The sequence below is a fragment of the Macaca mulatta genome, chromosome 3, assembly GCF_049350105.2.
Source record: "Macaca mulatta isolate MMU2019108-1 chromosome 3, T2T-MMU8v2.0, whole genome shotgun sequence".
NCBI lineage: Eukaryota > Metazoa > Chordata > Mammalia > Primates > Cercopithecidae > Macaca > Macaca mulatta.
In genome coordinates, this window is record NC_133408.1 from 33,350,705 (window position 1) to 33,375,376 (window position 24,672).

The window sequence follows — 24,672 nt, forward strand, 5'->3', positions numbered from 1 at the left end:
TTTTGCTTTGGTAAAGCATTTACTTTGTTTTTACAAGAATTATAAATGATTTGCCTCACATTAAATTATTTGCATTTTAAAGCAGGAATAAATACAGTCTGTTTGATACCTCATTGAATTACCTATTAATTGTCCTACATAAAATACCTAAAAAATTTCAAATGCTCTAACACTTGTAACTCTGTAACTTATTTTATATATATTAAATGTATACATATATATGTGTGAATGTGTGTGCGTATGTATGTAAAGCTAATATGATAAAAACACATTTTTGTTTAGAGTTCATTCACCTTAAATTATTTAACATGGACTGTTGGAAACTGGAAATTGGGTCTCAATTATTAGGTGTAATCAGTACCCTTCCTCTGTCTCCCAAGTTACTAAACTAATAGGATAATTTTGACATGATTGAAAAGTTCTTTGAGTAGCTGTGGCAGACCCTGCTAAATGCTATCATAATATTTATTTTATTTATGCTTACTTCCAGAACCCACTTTTATTTGGAGCAGTAATATCCCTACTTCAAAAACTATATTTTCCAGCTTCCCTTGCAGCTAGGGATGGCTCTGTGATATATTCTGGCCAGTGAGATATAAGCATAAATCACTAGGTATAAACTCAGGCTTTTTTTTTTTTTTTTACACATTTGGATTGTACAAATGTCTGCTCACCATTCATTTCTCCTTCTTGGAATGCAGACATGATACTGGAGATAGCAAGGGGTTTGCAACTACCAAGCAACAAACATGCTGTGGATGTTTGAAACAGATAGGTACAGCCCAGGTGATATGGAGCCACCTTAACCAACTTTGTACTCTTTATTTTGGGACTTCTTTCTACCTGAGAACAACAAGCCATGTGGTTGTTTACACTTCTTTGTTTTACTTCTTTTCATGCTTGTACTTTTCAATTTATGACCCTTATGTAGTTAAACATTTAGTCACATTATCTTTTGTTGGACTTCTGCTTCTGCCCAAGATGGAATAAAAGAAAACTGATTTTCCTCCTGCCTGTATTAACTAAAAAGTCTAACAGAATATATGAAATGACACTTTTCAAGACCTTATGTATCATGACTGACAGTAATTCTTGTTTGTTACCTCTCTAATATCGTAGACAGGTATGGTAATATAGGTCAAGCAGTAGGATGTTCTGTAAAATCTGGAAATTGTTGCACAAATGCTCACGACAGAAAGCCAGAAGCAGATGTGCACAGGGAATTAGTGGTGACTGAAGCTGTACTAATATTTACGCCTAGTTCCTTTTGCACTCCATTGTCTTGCATTCCAAATCATTCATTTTAGTCTTCGTCTTGATCACCACATTATTTCTACTGTGCATATCAGAGTTTTAAAAGGCCATAAACCAGTCATCACAAGCGCATTAAGGAAGATCTGAGTTGTTTAAATATGAATTCAAAACTGATCCTATGTTACTGTCCTTGTCACACAAAAAAATGCATATGTGTTATTTTCTTTCTAAATGTTTGAAGCAAATTCATCAAAAATATTTTTCTATTTACGATCTATTTTACATTTTCCTCCTATGCCTATTCCTTTTCTCTTTTTGCAGCATTATTGAGATAAGCAAAAAGTTACTATCTTTGGGCAACAATGATAACTAAGCTCAGACTGGGCATTCTGAAAGTAACCAGTGAGAAGCCTGGGTTACCTAGATAGCAATCATCAAGAAGCCAGGAACTCTTCTTATGGTTCAGACCCATTACCTCGGCCCATTAACTCAGCAGCATAGTAGACACGTGAATTACCAAATAGCCTTCCTTTTCATAAGAAGATTTAGAGACATGTCAATAACAGTACAACCAGAAGTTCTTACTTCTTGTATTAAAAAATGATCTACTTGCATCCAGGAAAGTAGGAAAGGAGAACTAGAAGGAGCTAGAAGAAGTTCCTAACTGCTGCCTCCTCATATTTGCTTGATCTCACTGAGATAATACTATGCATCACTGAGGCCTATATCTTCTTTGAATCTCCAGTTATCCCAAGGTTGCTGTGTATAAAATAGGCTTTTATAAACTTTTTGCACTTTTTATTTACTTAAGAGTGTGTCCTGGGACGGGCACAGTGGCTCACGCCTGTAATACCAACACTTTGGGAGGCCGAGGCCAGCAGATCACGAGGTCAGGAGATCGAGACCATCCTGGTTACCACGGTGAATCTCCGTCTCTACTAAAAATATAAAAAATTAGCTGGGTGTGGTGTCACATGGCTGAGGCAAGAGAATCACTTGAACCCAGGAGGCGGAGGTTGTAGTGAGCCAAGATTGCATCACTGCACTCCAGCCTGGGCAACAGAGAGAGACTCCATCTAAAAAAAAAAAAAAAAAAAAGGAGTGTGTCCTGGCGTGGTGGCTCATGCCTGTAATCCCAGAACTTTGGGAGGCCAAGGTGGGCAGATTACCTGAGGTCAGGAGTTTGAGACAAGCCTGGCCAACAGGGTAAAACCCCGTCTCTACTAAAAATACAAAAATTAGCCAGGCATGGTGGCACATGCCTGTAATCCCAGCTACTCAGGAAGCTGAGGCAGGAGAATTGTTTGAGCACAGGAGACGGAGATTACAGTGAGCTGAGATCATGCCACTGCACTCCAGTCTGGCTGACAGAGCAAGACTCTGGCTCAAAAAAAAAAAAAAAAGTGTCCTATGATGTGATTTTGTAAATGTGAGACTATGGTTATAAGGAACAATGAGTTTTGGTGTTTAAATAACAGCCAATATGTTATTCAATGTTTTCTATGTGCTAGACACTGTCTTAAGTGATTACATGTATTACATGATTTAATTTCCAAAGCATACTTAGGAGGTAAATAGAATTATGACTCCCAAATAAACACAGAGAAATATGTAAAGTTACTCAAGTTTATACAACTATTAAGTGGTTGAGTTCACATAGGTATCCTGTCTTGAGATCCTGAACTCTTAACTACTATGTTTTTGCATTCTAGCTTTTAAATGTTCTTTTAAAAGAAAGGCCCGGGGCAGAGCAAGATGCCCAAATAGGAACAGCTCCAGTCTCCAGCTCCCAGCGCTAGTGACACAGAAGACAGATGATTTATGCATTATCAACTGAGGTACTGGGTTCATCTCACTGGGGAGTGCCAGACAATCGGTGCTGGTCAGCTGTTGCAGCCCAACCAGCGAGAGCTGAAGCAGGGCGAGGCATCGCCTCACCTGGGAAGCACAAGGGGGAAGGGAATCCCTTTTCCTAGCCAGGGGAACAGAGACACACAACACTTGGAAAATCAGGTAACTCCCACCCTAATACTGCGCTTTAAGCAAACGGGCACACCAGGAGATTATATCCCACACCTGGCCAGGAGGGTCCCACACCCACGGAGCCTTCCTCATTGCTAGCACACAGTCTGCAATCTAAACGCAAGGCAGCAGCGAGGCTGAGGGAGGGGCGCCCGCCATTGCTGAGGCTTAAGTAGGTAAACAAAGCCCTGGGAAGATCGAACTGGGTGGAGCTCACAGCAGTTCAAGGAGGCCTGCCAGTCTCTGTAGACTCCACCTCTGGGGACAGGGCACAGCTAAACAACAACAACAACAACAAGCAGCAGAAACCTCTGCAGACACAAGCGACTCTGTCTGACAGCTTTGAAGAGAGCGGTGGATCTCCCAACACAGAGGTTGAGATCTGAGAACCGACAGACTGCCTGCTCAAGTGGGTCCCTGACCCCTGAGTAGCCTAACTGGGAGACATCCTCCACTAGGGGCAGACGGACACCCCACACCTCACACGGTGGAGTACACCCCTGAGAGGAAGCTTCCAAAGCAAGAATCAGACAGGTACACTCGCTGTTCAGCAGTATTCTATCTTCAGCAGCCTCTGCTGCTGACACCCAGGCAAACAGGGTCTGGAGTGGACCTCAAGCAATCTCCAGCAGACCTATAGCTGAGGGTCCTGACTGTTAGAAGGAAAACTAACAAACAGGAAGGACACCCACACCAAAACCCCATCAGTACGTCACCATCATCAAAGACCAGAGGCAGATAAAACCACAAAGATGGGGAAAAAGCGGGCAGAAAAGCTGGAAATTAAAAAAATAAGAGCGCATCTCCCCCTGCAAAGGAGCGCAGCCCATCACCAGCAACGGATCAAAGCTGGACGGAGAATGACTTTGACGAGAGGAGAGAAGAAGGCTTCAGTCCATCAAACTTCTCAGAGCTAAAGGAGGAATTACGTACCCAGCGCAAAGAAACTAAAAATCTTGAAAAAAGAGTGGAAGAATTGATAGCTAGAGTAATTAATGCAGAGAAGGTCATAAACGAAATGACAGAGATGAAAACCATGACACGAGAAATACGTGACAAATGCACAAGCTTCAGTAACCGACTCGATCAACTGGAAGAAAGAGTATCAGCGATTGAGGATCAAATGTTTCTAAACGCTTCTATATCAAGGCTATGTTTAGAAGTAAATGAAATTGCCATTATTCAGCCATTTTTTGACCTACAGAAATGAATATTTTATATGGTCCAACCTAATACTGTATTTAAAGAGGCATGGATCCTACCCCTACCTCAAACTTTAATTTTATTTAGTATGCCCACAAAGATATTGGTTTAAAATCCTGTTTTTTTAAAGATTTGGAAATTTTTTCAAACTACAGACTAGTTTTTAGTGACTCTTCTAGGAATGAGACATCTTGGTGGAGAACTAGAAAGAGCATCCTCAGCTTTGTACTCACGTAGACCTGGATTCTTTGTCTTATTGGCCCAGCTCCTCTTGGAATCTTAGTATCGTATTTGATAAAATGGAGTAGATAATGCCTTTCTGATATTATTGAGTGAGAATTGAAGGTGACACATGTTCCAAATATATTGCACATTACCTGGCACATCGTGGGCTTTCAATAATAAACGTTCTTATTATCCTCAAAGAAAGCAACTTAATGCTACTTAGGATTTTTCTCTGTCAGCTATGGTAAATATTTTGTATATTGAAATGTATCATTACTTTATGAATCTATTTTGAAGTTACAGTCTTTAAACAAATCATACAATCATGGGATAACCTTTTTTATTACAAATGTGCTACCTCGCTGTAATCCAATCACTTTGAGTACTTTGCACTTTGCTTCTAGTGTACATCAATAATTGAACAAACTTGATGTACACAATTGAAGTAAGAATAAAATATTGATTTCTTAAAACAAGAAAATTATATTTGAATAGCTTTGATTGAGTCATTTTTTATGTTTTTTACTTTTGCTTTTCTTTTACTCTGTATTACATATGAAGATATATCTGTATATATATGCAGAAAACTACACATATTCTAAATATACAGATTGGTGAACATTCACAAACTGAATGAGTACTCAGATTCACTTCAAGAAACAAAATGCTACCATTATCCCATAAGTCTACCTTGTGTACCCTATTATAACACTCCCCACCAAGGATAACCAGTATCCCAACTTCTAATAGTATAAATTAGTTTTTCTTTTAAAAAATTATATAATTAGAATCATGGAGTCATATAGTAATATTCTTTTGTGGCTATTTCACTCAACATTCTTTGTGAGATTCATCAGATTGCCTAATGTGCGCAGTAGCTGTCGTACATTCATTCTCATAGCTAGATAGAATTCTATTATGTGAATATACCACAATTTATCCAGGCTACTGTTGATTTCCCATTAGATTTTAAAATTATGCAGCTTCTCTGATTTACTAAAATTATAGGAGTAGGGAGCTAAAACATCTTTTAACTCATATAAATGAAGTATTTTGATTCCTTTCTTAATACAATTCAACAGCTATTTATTCAATGTTTACAAAGCACTTCAGGGATTGTACAGATAGGACAACACTTCAAGTAGCTTACATCCTTAAGGGAGGAGATTTTAGATAACACAAGTTTTCTAGTTTAAGGCAACTTTTCATAAACACCCTTAGGAAATGAAGCAAGGCTGTACAGGGCTGCACAGGGAGGAAGAAAGGAGGACAAAAGAAATGGTTGATGGGCTTTAAAGAACATGTTAAACTATTTTATTAAAATCTTCTTGAAAGAAAATCCTATTGAAGTTTAAAGACTTTAAATTTGAAGGACAATTCAGAGACATAACGTTGCTTCTTTTAAACAAAACTACTAAAGGAAAAGCCCTTTAAATCTGATTAGGACTACAAATCAACAATCCTCTCATAAATGTAATAAAATATCCCACTGAGGTTGGTATATTAACCAAAAAATAATGTTCCAAAGAAAATACTAGGCTTTTTTTTTACTCAAAGGCAAATAATAAAAATATAAAACATTCTAAACAATTATAAAAAAATCTGTTGATATAAAATTACTCTTTCCAAAAAGCAGTTGAATAACTTTTTTTCTGTGATTTCTTCATCATTTCATAAATTGTACAATAGCTCAAAATATACTTTTAAAACTTTTTTTTTTTTAAGATAGGGTGTCTGTCACCCAAGCTGGAGTACCATGGTGTATCATACCTCACTGCAAACTTGAAGTCCTGGGTTCAAGCGATCCTCCCACCTCAGCATCCTGAGTAGCTGGGATTACAGGCGTGCACTATCATGCCCGTCTCATTTTTTTCATTATATTTACTCACTTTTTGTAGAGACAGGATCTCACGTTGTTGCCCAGGTTGGTCTCAAGTTCCTGGCTTCAAGCTATCCTTTCACCTCGGCCTCCCTAAATGCTGGGATTATGGGTGTTTGCCACAGTGCCCAGTCCACATCTGTTTATATATAAATAAGTACTTACAGTACTCTAAAATGTCTAGCTATTCATTCTACAAACATTTGTTGGGCATCAGTTTTGTGAAAGGCACGATGGTAGGAATATAACATACAAAGATGATTAAAACTGGTCACTTGCCTTCAAGGGGAAAGCAGACTTAAAAATTAAAATAGAGTATGAGCCCTGCCATGATAAAGGTATGCACACGGGGCTAATGAGAGCACAGAAAAGGGGTGTCTAGATCACAGTGGAGGGCAGAGGGGAAGATCAGGGGACACGCTGAGCAGGGAAGTCCCAAGTGAAGTCAGGGACTTAAAGGACAAGTGGCACTTAGCATTTTGGCCAATGTGAATAAGGTAAGCATGAAAGGAAGAGGGAAGTCTAGGTACAGCCCAGGATCGTTAGAAACTGTGGTGCGGGCGGGGGGCCGTGGCTCACGCCTGTGATCACAGCACTTTGGGAGGCTGAGATGGGCAGATCACCTGAGGTCAGGAGTTCGAGACCAGCCTAGCCAACATGGCCAAACCCCGGCTCTACTAAAAATACAAAAATTAGCTGGGCATGGTGGCAGGTGCCTGTAATCCTAGCTACTCGGGAGGCTGAGGCAGGAGAATCGCGTGAACCCAGGAGGCGGAGGATGCAGTGAGTTGAGATCGCGCCATTGCACTCCAGCCTGGGCAACAAGAGCAAAACTCCATCTTGAACAAATAAACAAAAAAAAGAAACTGGTGCCTATGAGAGTGTGTGCCAACTCATAGCAGGGGCCTGCCCTTGTGCATTTTTCTTCTATCTTTGCTTTTTAAATACTAATGCACTGTAGTGATTTTTTATTATGCAAATTAACATACAGCTAAAGTAATTTCTTTTCTGTGCCTGATTCTTGTGTTATTCCAGCGTCCATTGTCATTTCATAGAAAAGTCCTTTCTGACGTATCAAATTCTGAGGCGCTTCGAATTCCACAATGCTTCCTGAGTCTAGAACAAGCACCCTGAAATGTGAAAAGAATAGCGTCAGGTAACCTACAGTCTTCCACCTCACATTTTATTGATCCTGCTAATATAAAGTTTAAACCAGTGTATGAGTTATTTCAGTTCAACATATAGGTGCTACTTAATTCAGGAACTATATCAAATTCTCTAATATTCTTTTAGCTTTAACTTTTTCTTCCAATTCTTTTGGAAAACACCTTCTATATCATTATCTATAGCAAGTTCTAATATTCTTTTAGCTTTAACTTTTTCTTCAATTATTTTGGAAAATACCTCATATCATTAGGGAAAAGTTTGTATCTCTCAGCACAGATATAATTATTTATGACTGGCAGGTAATCAGTGTGTTTCATATACCCAATATTTATCTTGGCAGAAATGGTTTTGTTTCTGAAAAGAAAGCAAGCACACCTGTCTGAATCAATGATAGACTGCAGTCTGTGAGCAATGGTCAGGATGGTGCAATCAGAAAACTCCTTCCTGATTGTAGTCTGCACCAACTTGTCCGTCTCAAAGTCGATGGAGGCCGTTGCTTCATCCAAGATGAGAATTTTTGTTTTTCGAAGCAAAGCACGAGCAAGACAGACCAGCTGCCGTTGTCCCATGCTGTTAAAATAATAATAATAATAATAATTTCAACAATGGACTTTATGGTAACACATTTCATGTTTTAAAATTCTGATGGTACTACTATTCATTCTTTCTTTCACCCACAACTTCATTTGTTCTTTTATTCAAGAAATATTTATTGAGGGAGTGCCAGACTTTAGACCAATGAGCAAAACAGACAAAAATCTCTGTGTAGCAGATACGTTCTCATGGGGACACAGAAAGCAATAAGCAAGATAATTGAGTAAAAAGCATAGTAGGAGGGGTATATGAGTACGGTGCAACATTATATGTAGTAATTTCATGGATAGTATCTATATAATAAGTGTTAAGAAGAATTCAAACACACAGAAGTGGGATATAAAGTGTGGGTGTGGGGTGGGCATTTTAGATGGGCTTGCCAAAGAAATCCTCAGGAGAAGTTTTAAGACAGGAACTGAAGGACATGGAGAGTGAGGCATGCAGATTTCCAGTAAAAACTTGTTCCAGATAAAGGAAACAGCAGATGTAAAATCCCTGTGGTAGGCGTGAATTGGCCTGGCAAACTCATGACACAGCATGGAGACCAATGTCGCAGAAACACAGAGGGGTAGGGGGAAAGTGATCAAAGAAGGGGTGATGGGAGTCCTGCCATGCAGGCCATTACAGGGATCTAGCTCACTTTCCTTGGGTCTCTGGTCATATGAAGGGGGCTGTCTTAAGGCAACAAACAACAGTGAAGACAAAGTAGCCCCTTACAACATTTTTTTAGGAACGAGGCTCTCAGAGTAGCAGTCTTGACAAAAGAAGATTGAATTAAATAGTGACTTTTCATAGGGCATTGTTCTTTATTTTTTCTTTCCTTTCTCTCAGCCAGTGGTTTCCCAGGCTGCAGCTACCAATGTACTTTTTCCTTCTCTTCCCTAGAGGGAATCGGCCATGGTGCACTTTAAACAGGCCCTGGTGGCTCAGCAGCTATATTTCTCTTCAATGCCGGTTCAAGTTTCTAAAGAGCTTGGAATGAATAACTTGGACAAGCTCTGCTCTTAGCAGCTTACCTGAGGTTCTCGCCACCCTCTGAAATCTCATGCCGCAGCTTCTCAGGAAGGGACTGCACAAACTCTTTTAAGTGACACAATTCCAGCGCTTCCCACAGCTTGCTATCAGAATATTTGTTTAGGGGATCCAGGTTCATTTGAAGGGTTCCAGAAAATAAAACCGGGTGCTAGAGCAGAAAATAGTCCCGCATAATCTTACTGTCATGAGGCATAAATACATTGCTAAAAATCAGACTCAGAAAACAAAGCAGGAGAAAGCAAAATGATCAGACCTACTATAGTCATCAAATTCATTTGATATTTAAAACAAAAACAGAAGAGAGTCAAAATAAACTATAATTCATATTAAGTCATCATAAGTCTCCTGATTTTCTTTCTCCTATTCCTATTATTGAAAATAATAACAAGCACCAAAATAATGATGATAATTACTGCCATGTAGTCAAGGATATAACATACAATAAATATGAAATGTAGTATGTATATAATATTATCAATCAGTATACCAACTCAGAAAGATAGGAGTTAGTATTCTTATTTTACAGAGAGTGAGCTGGAAGTTCCAAAGAGTTCTTGTCCACACCACACGAAGGTAAGTTGGTGGTTGAAGAGAATTCAAAGAAGATTAAGTTCGTTTTCTTTATTCTATACCAAGATGCCTAGTGAAACCATATTTTACTCTATCTATAAGAGAGGAACGACTGATGGCTCTTTTTTTCCACTAATTTTTTTCCCTTCCAGAATTCCAGATTTTACTCAAATTTGTTTTGAGGTAAATGCATGAATACAAGTATATGTCTAAACAATATGACATTTTAATATATTTTTAGAAGACAGTACAATGATTTTTTTTTCTTTTTTTTTTTTTTTTTTTTTTTGAGACGGACTCTGGCTCTGTTGCCCAGGATGAAGTGCAGTGGCACAATCTTGGCTCACTGAAACCTCCGCCTCCCAGGTTCAAGCAATTCTCCTGTCTCAGCCTCCTGAGTGCCTGGGATTACAGGTGTGCACCACCATGGCCGGATAATTTATGTACTTTTAGTTGAGACGGGGTTTCACCATGTTGGCCAGGCTGGTCTCAAACTCCTGACCTCAGGTGATCCACCCACCTCGGCTTCCCAAAGTTCTGGGATTACAGGCATGAGCCACTGCACCCAGTTTCAGCTGAGTATTTCATCCTTGACTTAAGAGGCATACTTTTAAGCTAGTTTGCATGCCTCTTAATGATCAAGTTCCTTGATTCCACAGATGGAAAAATCAAAGAACTTGAGAAAAGAGATCTAACTGAATTACTGTTTTTTTTTAATGTTTCTAAACTTCAAGTGAAAAAGAGTCAAAATTCTACATTCAAACTAACAACTAAGCAAAAACTTCAGTAATTGTTTTTTCAAAAAAAATCAGTGTGTTTCAGTCTGATCTATTTATTTGAATTTTATTTGTACTTACTATTATGAAGGAATTGTATAAAAAAGATGTACTGGTTTTTCAAATAGATAAACGCTCTTAGGAATGCTTTATGATAAGGGTATTCAAAGAGGATTCAATTACATAGCAGTTTTTCATATATTCCATTTAAAATGATATGGCTTCGGACAATGAATTTATAGACTTGGAAGGAACAGATTTTTAAAAAGAAAGAAAACAGATTTTCTTGGAGTGGGTTAAGAAAGATTACTGGCAACATAGGCTTTACCTGTGGAATAATATTAAGTTTGCCACGAAGGTCATGAAGTCCAATAGTTGATATATCGATTCCGTCAATAATAATTTTGCCTCCTGCTCTCTCCACAATTCTAAATAAGCAATTTGATAGTGTGGATTTGCCTGCTCCAGTCCTTCCCACAATTCCAATCTGTAATGAAATAATCATAAACTCTACTTTTTGTAAGGAAACAAGGCCCTTTGCACTGGCAACAAATGTATTCAGGTATCAGGTCAGTGGGATCCAATTTTTGTCAACAAGACTAACCTTAATGGGCATGGAAGATGTCAGGTGACCTGTAAGGACCAGTTTTTATCCAAATAATCTTTACTTGCTGGAAAGGCTCTGACTAATCTATGTTTTTCCTTTAGTTTTGAATAAATTAGTTACCTCCTCACCAAAGATCCCCAGCAGACCCAGGAAAACCAGGTCATTCCTGAACCACCCCTAAACTACCCATTAAAGTTTAGGGCAAAAGAAACAATGATAATGAGTGGTTTTATTGAGATTTTCAGAAAACAGATTTTCTCTCTCTTCCCTTCATTGAAACAAACAAGCAAAGAAACAAATAGGGCACTGGAATCTTTTGCCAGATAGACTAGAAAATTCAAAGGAATGTCTGTAAATTTCCCTGGTGTATCAAAGCAACTCTGCATTAAAACTATTACAGGAAGCCAAAAATAGTGTTTAAGGATTTTGACTCCTGGCCAAAATAATTATCTTGTCATAAACATCCCAGTGATTAAATATTTCCCTATGACCATGAGAACTAAAAGAACAATATCTTCTGGTTGCTGATTTGCATCTTGGTATTAATAGGAACGTTAGGCAGATAGAATATTAAAGTGGTTCGTTTGCCCTAATATAAAATCTTAAGTCTAACAAAATAAATCAGAAAAAACAGAAATCTGTTGAAGTCATTGGGGTAATGAAAATTTCAGAATGATTGCTTCTGTTCCAAAAATATTTCTGCTCCAAAAATATTTTTGCTAATGTGTCCGGTTGCTTTTATAAAAAATAAAACTAATATCATATACTATCGATAGTTTTGTAAGTTGTTTGTGTTAACTAAAGTGCATTTCAAACATTTTCCCATCTCTCTAATGGTTTTGGAAAACATGATGTCTTTAAGTATACAAATAGTTAAATATATGGATTTATTGTGTTTGGGGTAACGATTTACTTATTGTTGCAATTCATTTTATAGAGGAAGTAAAAACAAAGTACACAAAAATTATGTTTCACAGTAGTATATGAGCAATTTAATTAAGAAATGTATTTTTTATAGAGGGAAAATATATTCAGTACACACCAACCACATGTCTTTATTACTTTTGTGTAACAAAAGACTACCTTATATTCAACATCGTATTATACTCAACAATGAATGCATTCAGATAAAAGGGAAACTAAAACATATGAAATATATATGATACCTTCTCTTCCCCATGAGTCTGGAAAGTGATATCTTGCAATGCTAAACCAAGCTCATCTCGGTATCGAGCCTGATAATTAATAAATTCCACTACACCTTTATTGGGCCATTGTAATGGGGGTCTTCTAGACATTATCCAAGGTGCCTTAAAACAAAAACAAACAAAAAATAAATACTTTAAACAACAATTATAATTTAAAAATCCCTCCCTCCAAAATAATTCTTATGCATGTAACAAAAAATAAATACAAATGATGAAAGATATTTGTGGATATTATGATTTTCTGAAAATAGTTTTAAACGTTACCAACATGAAACTTATCTAGTTATAAGAAAATATTAGAAATAAATATTTTGAGGTAACAGGACTTCTCATCTCCCATCAGTTATTAAGAAAAAAATTTTCTAAAATCCTTTTAAGGGCCTGAAGATAACTTGAAATTTTAGCTGAGATAAGGACAGCTTGTCATTCATTCATTCCTCGAAGGTTTGCTGTGTCAGTCACTATTTTAGTTGCTGGAGGTTCCGCAGTGAGAAAAACAGATAAAAATTATTTCCCTTATGGGGTGTAGTGGGGAGAGACAAAAAGAACCATATAACATATACAGCATGTTGGATGATAATAAAGCTTTATAAGACAAGAAACAGCCAGGGTTGGGAGAAGGAGGAGGTGTCATTTAAAGCAGGGTAGTTAGGAAAGGCTTTGTTGACTATGGTCAGAGAAAACGCTAGGTGTATACCAATGGAAGAAAATTCTAGGCAAAGGGTTTAATAACTATTTGGAACTAATTAGTTGTGCCCAAGACCTAAGACAGGGGCCTGTGTGGAATACTGGAGGAAGCACAAGGTAAAAGAACACACAAGACTGCGTGATGCCTGGACAGTGAGGTAAAGTGCTTCGTGGGAGAGGGAGTGATGGCTAACATCAAATGATAGGTCAGGTAGGTGAGGACTGACAAAGAACCAGTTGTGATCTTCATGAGGGAAGATTCAGTGGAATAGTGGGATCAAAAGCGTGTTTGGAGAGGGTCCAAAAATGAATCAGAGAAAAGGAAATAGAAAAGCAAGTACAGGCAACTATGCAAAAGAACTTTTCTGTAACGGAAAGCAGAGAAACAGGTGTAGAGGGTTGAATAAGGTTATTTGAACACATTCATCCTTCCATGTCAAGAGTTTTTATAGCAGTATTTGTCACAACTTGCATCGAATTACATAAAGGTTTTTGTTTGTTTGTTTAAATGTGTGTACACACATATTTTTATCATCTTTTTCTAATGTGAAAGAAATATATATCATGAGCAAAAATTTAGAAAATATAGAAAAATAATATTTGATTTTAGCCATGAGATGACAGACTAAACAAGTTGAATATTGGTAACTGAAGATTGTGAAGGTAGACTAATTTTTCATGAAATTTCTTTGAGAAGGAAAGACAAGACCTTGGGAAAAATCCAGAGAAAAATTCAAACTTCAGGTAGGAGTTGGAGAATGCAGAAAATATTTTGGCATAGTTACAGGCTGAGAGGAACTGCAGGGGAGTGGGAATTAGAAGAGGTGGTTAATGGAGTAAGATCTGAGAGAAAACAGGAAAAGATATTACCAAAAATGCAATGGGAAATGTTAGATTTTTCTTTGGAGGAGGTACCTGTTCCTCAGATTCATGAGCGAAAGAGGAAGAGTTACAAGATAAAAAAGAAAGATAGCTTCCTAGGTGGATTGAGGAAGGAACAGAAATCCAAGTCATCTTTGTCATCTGCCCTGTTAATTAGTAGAAGTTGGAAGCAGAAGCAATCCAGATGAGTAAAATATTTTAGAAACCTAAATATTATACTCTGTCACTAGTTGAAATAACTCTTCACCCTCCCAAATTACAGTTAATTAGAGGGAACAAAATAGACTCATTTATTCTCCTCTCCCTTCCCATTCACGGAGATACTAATGATGGGTAAACAGAACAGAAGGTATAAGCAATAAAATGTAATTCATTTAGAAATTGTGCAGAATCTAAATAATTATGAGTCGAGTATATTAAGACACTTTTCTCACTGTAAAATCTCCACAAAGTTATAATTGCAAGTTGCATATTTTACACTACACATCAGTAGAGGACAAATCACTGTGCCTTTTAGAAACAGGATATGCTCTTGTATTTTTATAACTCATTGAAGTAGGGATATATCTTACAATTTAGGGTGTATCCTAATTTAATTAGAAGTATTTTTATTTCCATTTTAGTGATATATAGAATAATAGGCCACTTTATAACAATTTTGGTTTTAATTTCATTGAGACACTGAATATCACATGAATTTGGAAATGCAGGTTTGCTTAACATTTGTTTTTAATGTCAATTTATAGTACATTACAATGTCTTACTCCTGCAGCCAATCCATTTATTGATTATTTAGTAGTGCTTACCTCTTTTTTTCCTCATACTTTTTTTTTTTTTTTATTAGACAGGATCTTGCTCTATCACTCAGGCTAGAGTGCAGTGGTATGATCACAGCTCACTGCAACCTTGAACTCCCAAGCAGAAGGGATTCTCCCACCTCACCCTCCCAGGTAGCTTGAACTAAAGGCATAAGCCACCATACCCAGTTTACTTTTTTTTTTTTTTTGAGAAACCGAATCTCACTATGTTGACAAGGCTAGTCTTGAACTCTTGAACTTAAGTGATCCTCCCACGATTCCCAAAGTACTGGGATTACAGGAGGTGTGCTTACCTCTTTATCCATATTTTCATATTCACAAACTCTTTCAACAGCAACTGCATTGGTTTCAATTTCACATGCTTTCTTTACCCAAAAATTCAGAGAATGAGTTATCTAGGGGGTATGGTGGAGCAAACAAGAGCTTAATGCATGTTCTTTAGTTTTTTTGTAACATAAATAATACTTTATTTTTTCTAAAGTTTTACTTTTCATTTCTTGAATCTGCCAAGAACTTGTCACATATTATCTCATATACTTTATTTCTTTTGATTATTTAGCAGCTCTAGAAATAAGCATATTTCTTCATATGCATATTTATGCTTAAGGATATTAAACTCATTAATATCATAAATAATGGAATTACTTGGGATAAGATAGACCATAATTCAGCATATATGCAAGAAGTGCATAGTGGGTATAAGGAATGATGTAAGATTGATGGGATATGCCTCAAAAAAATGTGCATCCTAAATGACAAAAAAAACCAGTGTGCAAACACTTTGGCATTCTTCACTACCTTCCATCAGAAGGCAGATTCTCCTAGATTTCTAACTATTCCTGCTCCCCTTAAAAAGAAAAAAAAAAATCTATATTTTCTTCCCACTCTATTCCCAAATATAGGTTCTCTAAGGGTATAACTTTGAACAGAATTCTAAAAGTCAAAAAACTTGTCCAATCCAGTTTTTTTCTTGAGTTTGGTGCCAGCCCATTTGATACCTCACCTGGCCTGAACTGATGTGGGGCTCTTCAAAGCGTTTTCTTAATCCAGTTCGTGGGCATATGCAGTAGTGTTTGATTACGGGCTTCTGAACCAGGCCCTGGATATGGCTATGTACATATTTCCTTTCTAGCAGCCTAAATTCTGAATTCTGAAATGCAACTGGCTCAAGGTTTTTGGATATGGGACCAAGAGTATATAACACAATCACCTAGACTTATCTTCTCCATAATGTGGAAGCAGTTTAGAGCATTTGTTATTTTACAAAGGGAGCATGCATCCTACCACTAGTGCATTGCAGTGTAATATCAAATAGGGTTTATTAGGGAAAAACTTACAAGCCAAAGAGAAACAGCTCATATATTCTCCCTAGAGCTTGCATTATCTTCTTGCTTAGACTGAGCAAATGAGATACACCAGCTGTGTTGGAGAGGGACCTTACCCTTGTAATACTCTATAAATCCACCAGGACAGGAGAGCAGGAAACTTCTGAGTAACTATGGAACATCAGGATTTCCTGGTCCTTTAGCACTCAGCCTTGAGTATCAGCCTGTTCTTCCTATACGTTAACTTAGAATTGCTGAGCTAGCTTCCTGCGACTAGCAAGATAGAGAAGGAAATGAGCCTCCAGAGCAATCCAGATTTGTCTCTCATTACTTAGTTAATATAATATATAATTCAGACAAGCAAAGAAGAAGAGTGTTTAATTAATTGGATTATAAACATACCATATACCACAAAAGTCATTATTACTTACATTTAGGGCATAGGATATGGACAAACCAACTGTTGCTGAATCTATAGAATTGCCAGCCAACACAGCAAGCAGTGCAGCAAAAAGCACCATTAAGTTGCCAAGAAATTCAAGTCTAACAGACAGCCACCTGTGATAAATGGAATATATTCCTGAGTAACTGAGATGGAAAAGTTTTGGTGCATTTAGTACTAACTGTCTCCTCTGGGAAATCAAGACGTAAACAGCAAGAGCTGCTTTCTTTTTTCTCCCCCACTTACTTGGAATTCAATCAAACATAGGATCATCCGTGATAACTTAAAGAATTCATCTGCATGAAAATGCATTTTACTTTTGCAGAACTTTGCTTTAAAACTTGATCAGAATTTAAAAGCAAAATAACACCAGTTAAAATGATATATTGCATTTTAAAAATCCTATTGGAAAATCAATTCCCCTTCCAGTTGTATATACTTTTTAATATGATAAAATTAGTCTCTAAAAATTGAAATGTGCTCAACCACTATTTAATATTTCATTTTTCTCCTTTATGTGAGATTATAACTTCAAATTCAAAAATTTTTAATAAAATTTGTATACACTGTTTTGTAACAGGATATACAAATAAAATATATTCTAAAAATATAAAACACCATGCAGAATTATGTCATGAGTAATTATAATAGCACCTTTTTCATTTAAATTGTATGTACCATTCATGTGAATATAAATAGATACAATTCAATTTAAATGTACATTAAATACTGGAAAATATTTGTCTTATTAATACATACTTCTAAAACTTGAATGAAATGCCATTTCAAAACCCTCTGTTTAGAAGTCAGTGAGCAAGATGTCTAAGAAGAGATTGATCTTAGGCTAAGTATCGATGGGACTTACCGGTTAGAAATTACATTATTGTAGAAACAGACCAAGTTTTCATTCACCACCTCTTTGTATTGCTGGATAAACCTCTGTTGATGTCCAAATGCTCTGATGGTGGACACTCCTGATAAAGTCTCACTGAAGTGGGAAATGACAGGAGAACGGGACGCTCCTGTCAGCCTCCGGATTTGCCGAGAGCTTGCCACATAGTATCTCTAATCAGAAGACAGAAAGAAGCAGTCGGAAAGATGTAGCAGAAATCGCTTTAATAGTTGAAAAACTACAAGACCTTTGTGTCGTGATTTAAAGAGTGACCCCCCAAAAGTCAGATACAAGTCCTAACCCCCAGTATCTGTGAATGTGACCTTATTCAGAAATAGCATCTTTGCACATGTAATAGTTAAGGATCTCAAGATGACATCACCCTGGATGTAGAGTGCACCCTAAATCCAATGTTGAGTATCCTTATAAGAGACAAAAAGGAAGACATAGACACAGGGAAAACACCATGTCTGCCAGTGGCAGAGATTGAAGTGATGTGTTTAGAAGCCAACGAAAATATCAGGACTGTTGACAGCCAGCAGAAGCTAGGAGAGGGGCATGAAAGAGATATTCCCTCAAAGCCTCCAGAAGGAATCAGCTCTGCCTATATACTGATTTTAGACTTCAGAACTGTGAGAGAGGCTGAGTGTGGTGCCCATGCTTATAATGCTAACACTTTGGGAGGCCAAGACAGGAGGGTTGCTAGAGCCGGGGAGTCTGAGACCAGCCTGGGCAATGTAGGGAGACCTTGTTTTTACAAAAAGTTTTATATATGTGTGTGTGTGTGTGTGTGTGTGTGTGTGTGTGTGTGTATAGGGAGACCTTGTTTTTACAAAAAGTTATATATATATAGGGAGACCTTGTTTTTACAAAAAGTTATATATATGTATAGGCAGACTTTGTTTTTACAAAAAGCAAATTATAAGTTGTCTACTTCCCCTTGGCTTGAAGTTGAAGACAATTAGGATAGGAAGGACTGTGGGAAGCTGGATGGAGCATGCCCTGAATTAATTGGATCATTAATCAGCCCCGGAAAATTGCTACCAACTGGAAATGAAAATCAAGAGTTATGAGGTCTTGCACAATTTTCAGGAAAATTTTAAATCTGGAATTTTATGTAAAATCCCTGGTTTTAAAATGTCTACATTTGGTAAAAATGCTGAGCAAGCGAAACAAAAACATATCTCAGGTTACATACAGCCTGGTGGTCTACAACTGAACTCTACTCTGTGCTAAGTGCTCTGAAGAATACAGAGGACTATGGCATTCTGAGGCTGTAAAGGGATTTAAGAGATTGCCTAGATTAGGGAATATGTTATTGGGGTCACAGACCATGTGAGTAGATAAATAAGGGTAAAATGCTTTCCCTAGACAAATGTAAATATGCATACACACTTGGAGCTTCTGATAAATTTTCAGTGAATTATAGAATCCATGGAGTTCTTTCATGCAACTCTCTGGGAAATCTGGTTTAAGAAATTTTATCTAGATCAATGCTCCTTATAGTTTAGTAAGAATCACCTGCCTGAAGTGTTTGTTGAAAGGCAGGTTTCTGGACCCTACCTTGGGAGATTCTGATCCAATAGGTCTGGGCTATGGCCCATGGGTCCAGGAACCACACTTCACATAGCATACATCTAAATCAAACCTTTATTGCACAGGGGAAAGAAATAGAGCCTAGAAAGGGAAATGATGTCCCAGGCAGATGAGTAAGGAAGATGACTAGAACTCCAAGTTCCTGAATCCAAATTCAGACCTCATCCTATATTACTCCCCCTAAAGAGACATGATTCCTAGACTCCTTTTTACTCCTGGTAACTCTGTTAGAGTTTACCAGACAGGAGACCAACACATGAAATTTCATTTGCCACATGAGTGCTTTTTTTCCTAGATTTTTACAATATATATAAAACATAGTCTCTGAACTCAGAGCACTTACATTTTCATATATTCTGGATTTATTTTACCATCAGTATATGCCAGCAGTGTAATAAACCCGTAATAGTAGATATTAGAATAGTAGATACGGAGTCAGTTCTTTTTGCACTATTGTGATAGAGAATGCGCCACATAGAAAATGGAAAATGACGTAGGCCATCAATGTCAAGTAAGATCGGGACAGACAGAAAGAACAGGGAAAAGATGTACGGTAGGAAGAATAATGGAGTATAGGTATGGAAATGAGAAAATTATTTGTAGTCTGGCTTGAGCAGACTAAACTCTAACATGAATTTTAAAACTTGGGTTTTTGAAAAGCATTAAACTCTAAGAATCTTTTTGAAAAGAGTCTCAGATATTTCTACATTTAAAATATATGCTTCAGCATTGATTTTACCTTGTATATGATAACTGATAAGTTAAAGCTGACTATCAGGATATAGAAATCATGCTTTGGAATAAATATTTTAATATAGAAATTTCACTGAAAATTTAGAAATAATAGGTAATTTTCTCTGTATTTTATACTTCATTTAAAATCTCCAACAAATGTAAGGATTACATTTTCATAGTAGATTACATATTTGAGGATAATTAACTAATATGGAGTGGAAAAATATACATTCGTTATTTTGGATTCAGTTTGAGCTCCATTTACACTTACAATCTACTTTTGTTTTTCTGTTTACTTAAACTAATTTCCTCTTTTATTGAAGTCCTTATTGCCAGGATAAGTAAAAGAAATGGGAAATAGTTATTTCTGCAACTATCTTTAAATTTCACTCTTTATTTGTGGATTAAGCCTGTAATAAAAAATTACATGTACTTTGATAAAGGCAATGTAGAAAGAAGATGTTTAAAATCTTTTATAATAATCTCTTGATATCACACATTTGAAAAATTCATCTATTTATAGTTCTTGCGTGTTTGACTAGTACCTTGAGATAAGTGTCAAAAAAATTATGGGAACAGAAATAAGGTGTATAAATCTGTGAATATGAAAAGAACTTTTATATCACAGTGTAGGAGCGAGGTGGAGAAATTTATGTGAGTCATTTCTGTATGAAGCTATAAATGTTTTTTAAACCAAAAGCTGTCATGGTTTCTTGTAAAATAATAAAGATAATAAAGATATCCATTTTAATTGATTCTTTTCATTGTTTAATAAAATTGCTTTGTTTGATTGCTGAAGAAAAAAAATGCTAAGAAATTTTGTTTACCATTGCAGCCTTACAGTGACATAATTTTGCAATTTAAATTGGATGATCACATTTTAATATGAAGATAGCATGTAAGAATCATGACAGACATATTTAGCTTTCCAGCAATTGTTTGTTTGTAGGAGACAGGTGATGTCTGGAAAAAAAAAAAAAAAACAAGACAAAAAGGCAGTATCTGTCTCTCTTGGATGTGCAGGGAAATTAATTTTCTGCTAAAATTACAACATACAGGTTTTGTGGTGAGCATAAAAATGCAGGCCCCAGCTCTCCTGCTGCAGGAGCATAGCTGACTGACAGCCCCTGCAACTGCACTGATGGATCCACTGCTGTATTAGCGTAGAGGCCAGCCAATGACTGAGTACTGGCAGAAAGTGTACATAACACCCTCCAACAGGCAACCGTGATTGAGAACTTCCTGTCGAACCTGTTGTAGAACTGTCCTGTAGTCCAAGACCCTTGTTACCCAATCCATCTTCTTTCTTTTACTCCCTCACAGGAATTCAGCCTGAGTCGCTGTCTGAGGGCTTGCTCAGCCCAGCCTTCTTCTGCTCCCTCTCCTTTATCTTTTACAGGCATTTCCCCCAGTAAATCTCTAATACATCTATTCCTTTCTTCGACTCTGCTTCTTAGAGAACCTGGACAAAGAGGAGGTTTGAGTGGGTCTGAAACTATATTTGATTGTGAACTTATAAGTTATTAATACAAATAAAAATGTATGCACTTACTTGTATAGAGAAATAGAAGAACACTAAGGGAATAATCCCCAGAATGAAGAGGGGCAAAGCTCCCACAATGACCAAAATTGTTCCGATAACATCCAATGTACAATTCACCCACAGCCGTAAATAGTAATGCAAACGCATATCAATTATAAATATGTCCTGAAAAATTTGACATTAGGTCACTTTATTTTTAACTTTTTACAGTTTAAAATGAGAGAAAGAAGAAATATATTATTCAATGGCAAAATTAAAAATGTTTACCCAGCTATGACAATCTATTGATTTCATAAATAAATCTAACTACATGATCTTTGCTGACCCCATATATTATTCCCCTGTAGTCAACTATAACAATTAAAAGGCTGTTCTAATTTCGAGATACTTATCATCAAGCAGTTTATATTTCCCGATGACCACTACATGGCAATTAATTATACAACTAAAGTCAGACTTTGATCAAAAAAACAAAAACAAAAACAAAAGCAGTCCATAATTCAATAGCTAGTTTTTTTATCCCAATATTTGGGGCATTGAGCTACCAGTGTTTATGACTCAAAATTTGTAAGTCACTCCTGGGGCATTGTTATCAACTACGAACATGTTCAGTGGCCTTCCTGGATAACTGGATCCTACTCATATCAGAAGAAGCAGGAAAACAAAATAATCTTCATTTATAAAATTATGAACTGAAAGACGGAGTGGCCAATAGGAATGAGAGAAGGACAATGGCAAGGTCATGCATTGATTTACTTTTTTTTTTTTGAGACGAAGCCTCGCTGTGTCACCCAAACTGGAGTATAGTGGTGCGATCTTGGCTCACTGCAAACCTCCGCCTCCCAGGTTCGAGCAATTCTCGTGCCTCAGCCTCCCACGTAGCTAGGATTACAGGCATGAGCCACCATGCCCAGCTAGTTTTTATATTTTTAGTAGAGACAGGGTTTCGTTATGTTGGCCAGGCTGGTCTTGAACTCCTGACCTCAGGTGATCTACCTGCCTCGGCCTCCCAAAGTGTTGGGATTACAGGCATAAGCCACTGCGCCCAGCCTGTTTTACACTTTGTTGCATATAACTTAATCTGTTTGTGGCACAAGGTATGACCTGAGAGATTCCAGGGAATACTAAGACACTGAACCTTGAATAGATGAACTACTCAGTTCAGGACAAAACTAATATAAAAAGCAGAGATGAAATTTTTTAATCCTATCCTCTTTTGGGAGTTCCCTGGTTATTTCATGTACCAAACAGTCTAAAAATATCATATTCACATGGAATTTCCCATTTTGAATTTACCTGCCCATACTCTCATCTGCTTAAGACTCAATCATTTGAAATTTTGCTACATGAAAATAATAATAAATCAGTAGGGTTGTAGTCATAAATGTCCTCTGGGAGAAACAGAATGGTGGTCATCAAACTCTTCTATAATTTTTCAAACAACAGTATGTCCCTTGGTATGATTAAGCAAGATTTAACATTCCATTAGAAATTTATGATGTTAGGTACTTTCATTTATGTTTTTACGTTTTATCTTCACTTCCCTTCATACACCCCCCATGTTTTTACATATACATAGAAATGTGTTAATGCACTTTGAGGTTATGGACCTGCGCATCTTAATGTAGGGACCATTAGCAATATGTGACTACTGAACACTGGGAATGTGGCTATTGCAAATTGAGATATGCTATAAGCACATGATAAAAACCAGATTTAAAATACCTTGTACAAAAAAGTGTAAAGTTTAATCGATAATTTTATGTTAATTACAGTTGGGAATCATGTTTTGGATATACTGTGTTAAATAAAATGTATTATCACAATTAATTTCTATTGTGTTTTATTTTACTTCTTTATTATGGCTACCAGGAAATTTAAAATCACATACGTGGCTTGCATTTTATCTTTGTTGGACAGTTCTATTAGAAGCATTTTATGGTAGACACAATGAGAAAACTCCTACAGATAAACAGAGACACTCTGAAAATCTCAATTCATTCCCCATTCACCATAAGTGATGTTATGTTTTCTTAAAGGCAGGATGTTTTCAAAGTCTGGATATCTCTACATTGACTTACATTTTCTTTCTTTTTTTTTAATTTTATTTTTTATTTTTTCACTATTATTATTTTTTTGAGATGGAGTTTTGCTCTTGTTGCCCAGGCTAGAATGCAATCGTGCAATCTCGGCTCACCACAACCTCCATCTCCTGGGTTCAAGCGATTCTCCTGCCTCAGCCTCCTGAGTGACTGGGATTACAGGCATGTGCCACCATTCCCAGTTAATTTTGTATTTTTAGTAGAGACAGGGTTTCTCCATGTTGGTCAGGCTGGTCTCGAACTTCCAACCTCAGGTGAACGGCCCGTCTCAGCCTCCCAAAGTGCTGGGATTACAGGCCTGAGCCACCGTGCCTGGCCGACTTACATTTTCTTTCCCTTCTTAGCCTAAAGCAGTGATTCTCAAACTTGATGTGTGTAAAAATTAGAGTGGTAGATCTCAAAGCACATGTGTTTCTTGGATTCTTTAAGTAATTTTTCAAGTGTTATTTTAATTATATGTACAAAATGTGACTCTGTTGTACATCAGTCATGTATGTCCTAAGAGTTACAAATATATTTAACAATGAAATCTATATAAAACACATAATATTTTGTACAAGTGAGAAAATAAGGTACTAAATATGGGTCATTTTTTGTATGCTATTTAATAAGGTGTGTCTTTCCTTACCTTAGTGAAACGACTGATGATCTGGCCTGTGGAATTTGTTTCAAAAAACTGGATGGGGAGGTGCAGTACATTATTCAACAGTTGAACATATATGGTTCGAGAGGCAGCCAGGGATCCTCTAGTGATTACGTAGGCTCCAGAGCAGACAAAGAGACCTAAACACACATAGTTATCACAGTTATATTAAAAATATGAGGAAATTTGTGCTTTAACTTTCAAAAGATTGCTGTAAAAAGATTAATTATAAAAAATATTTATATTTATTTTAACTGAAAACCCAAATATTACACCTAAAATGTGTAACTATAGACTAAAACACATATAAACATAATATACGGTGTATGTGAAATATATACACATTTCTGATGTTTTGCCATGCTGATACAGCAGAACACTCGCACTTGGGGTCATAGGTTCCACACAGAAACGTACAGAAAATAAAAGGTCGATCTAATGCACAGAAATTTAGCAACCTATTACCT

The 24,672-nt window shown here is 36.8% G+C and overlaps 1 protein-coding gene across 4 annotated transcripts in view; it reads right to left on the reverse strand.

The window, feature by feature from the left end:
- Positions 1-5,775: 5,775 nt before the first annotated feature.
- ABCC13 (ATP binding cassette subfamily C member 13) overlaps positions 5,776-24,672 on the reverse strand; it is a 93,573-nt gene continuing 74,676 nt past the window's right edge. For 2 of the 4 annotated variants that reach the window (XM_077994442.1, XM_077994444.1), the window contains exons 18-27: positions 24,191-24,345; positions 21,470-21,625; positions 17,560-17,759; positions 16,684-16,810; positions 15,221-15,322; positions 12,499-12,642; positions 11,054-11,212; positions 9,361-9,527; positions 8,126-8,320; positions 5,776-7,713 (exon numbers count right to left, since the gene is read on the reverse strand). In XM_077994442.1, coding sequence (XP_077850568.1) covers positions 7,575-7,713; positions 8,126-8,320; positions 9,361-9,527; positions 11,054-11,212; positions 12,499-12,642; positions 15,221-15,322; positions 16,684-16,810; positions 17,560-17,759; positions 21,470-21,625; positions 24,191-24,345 — 1,544 coding nt within the window. In that variant the 3' untranslated portion in view covers positions 5,776-7,574. 4 annotated transcript variants of the gene reach the window in all.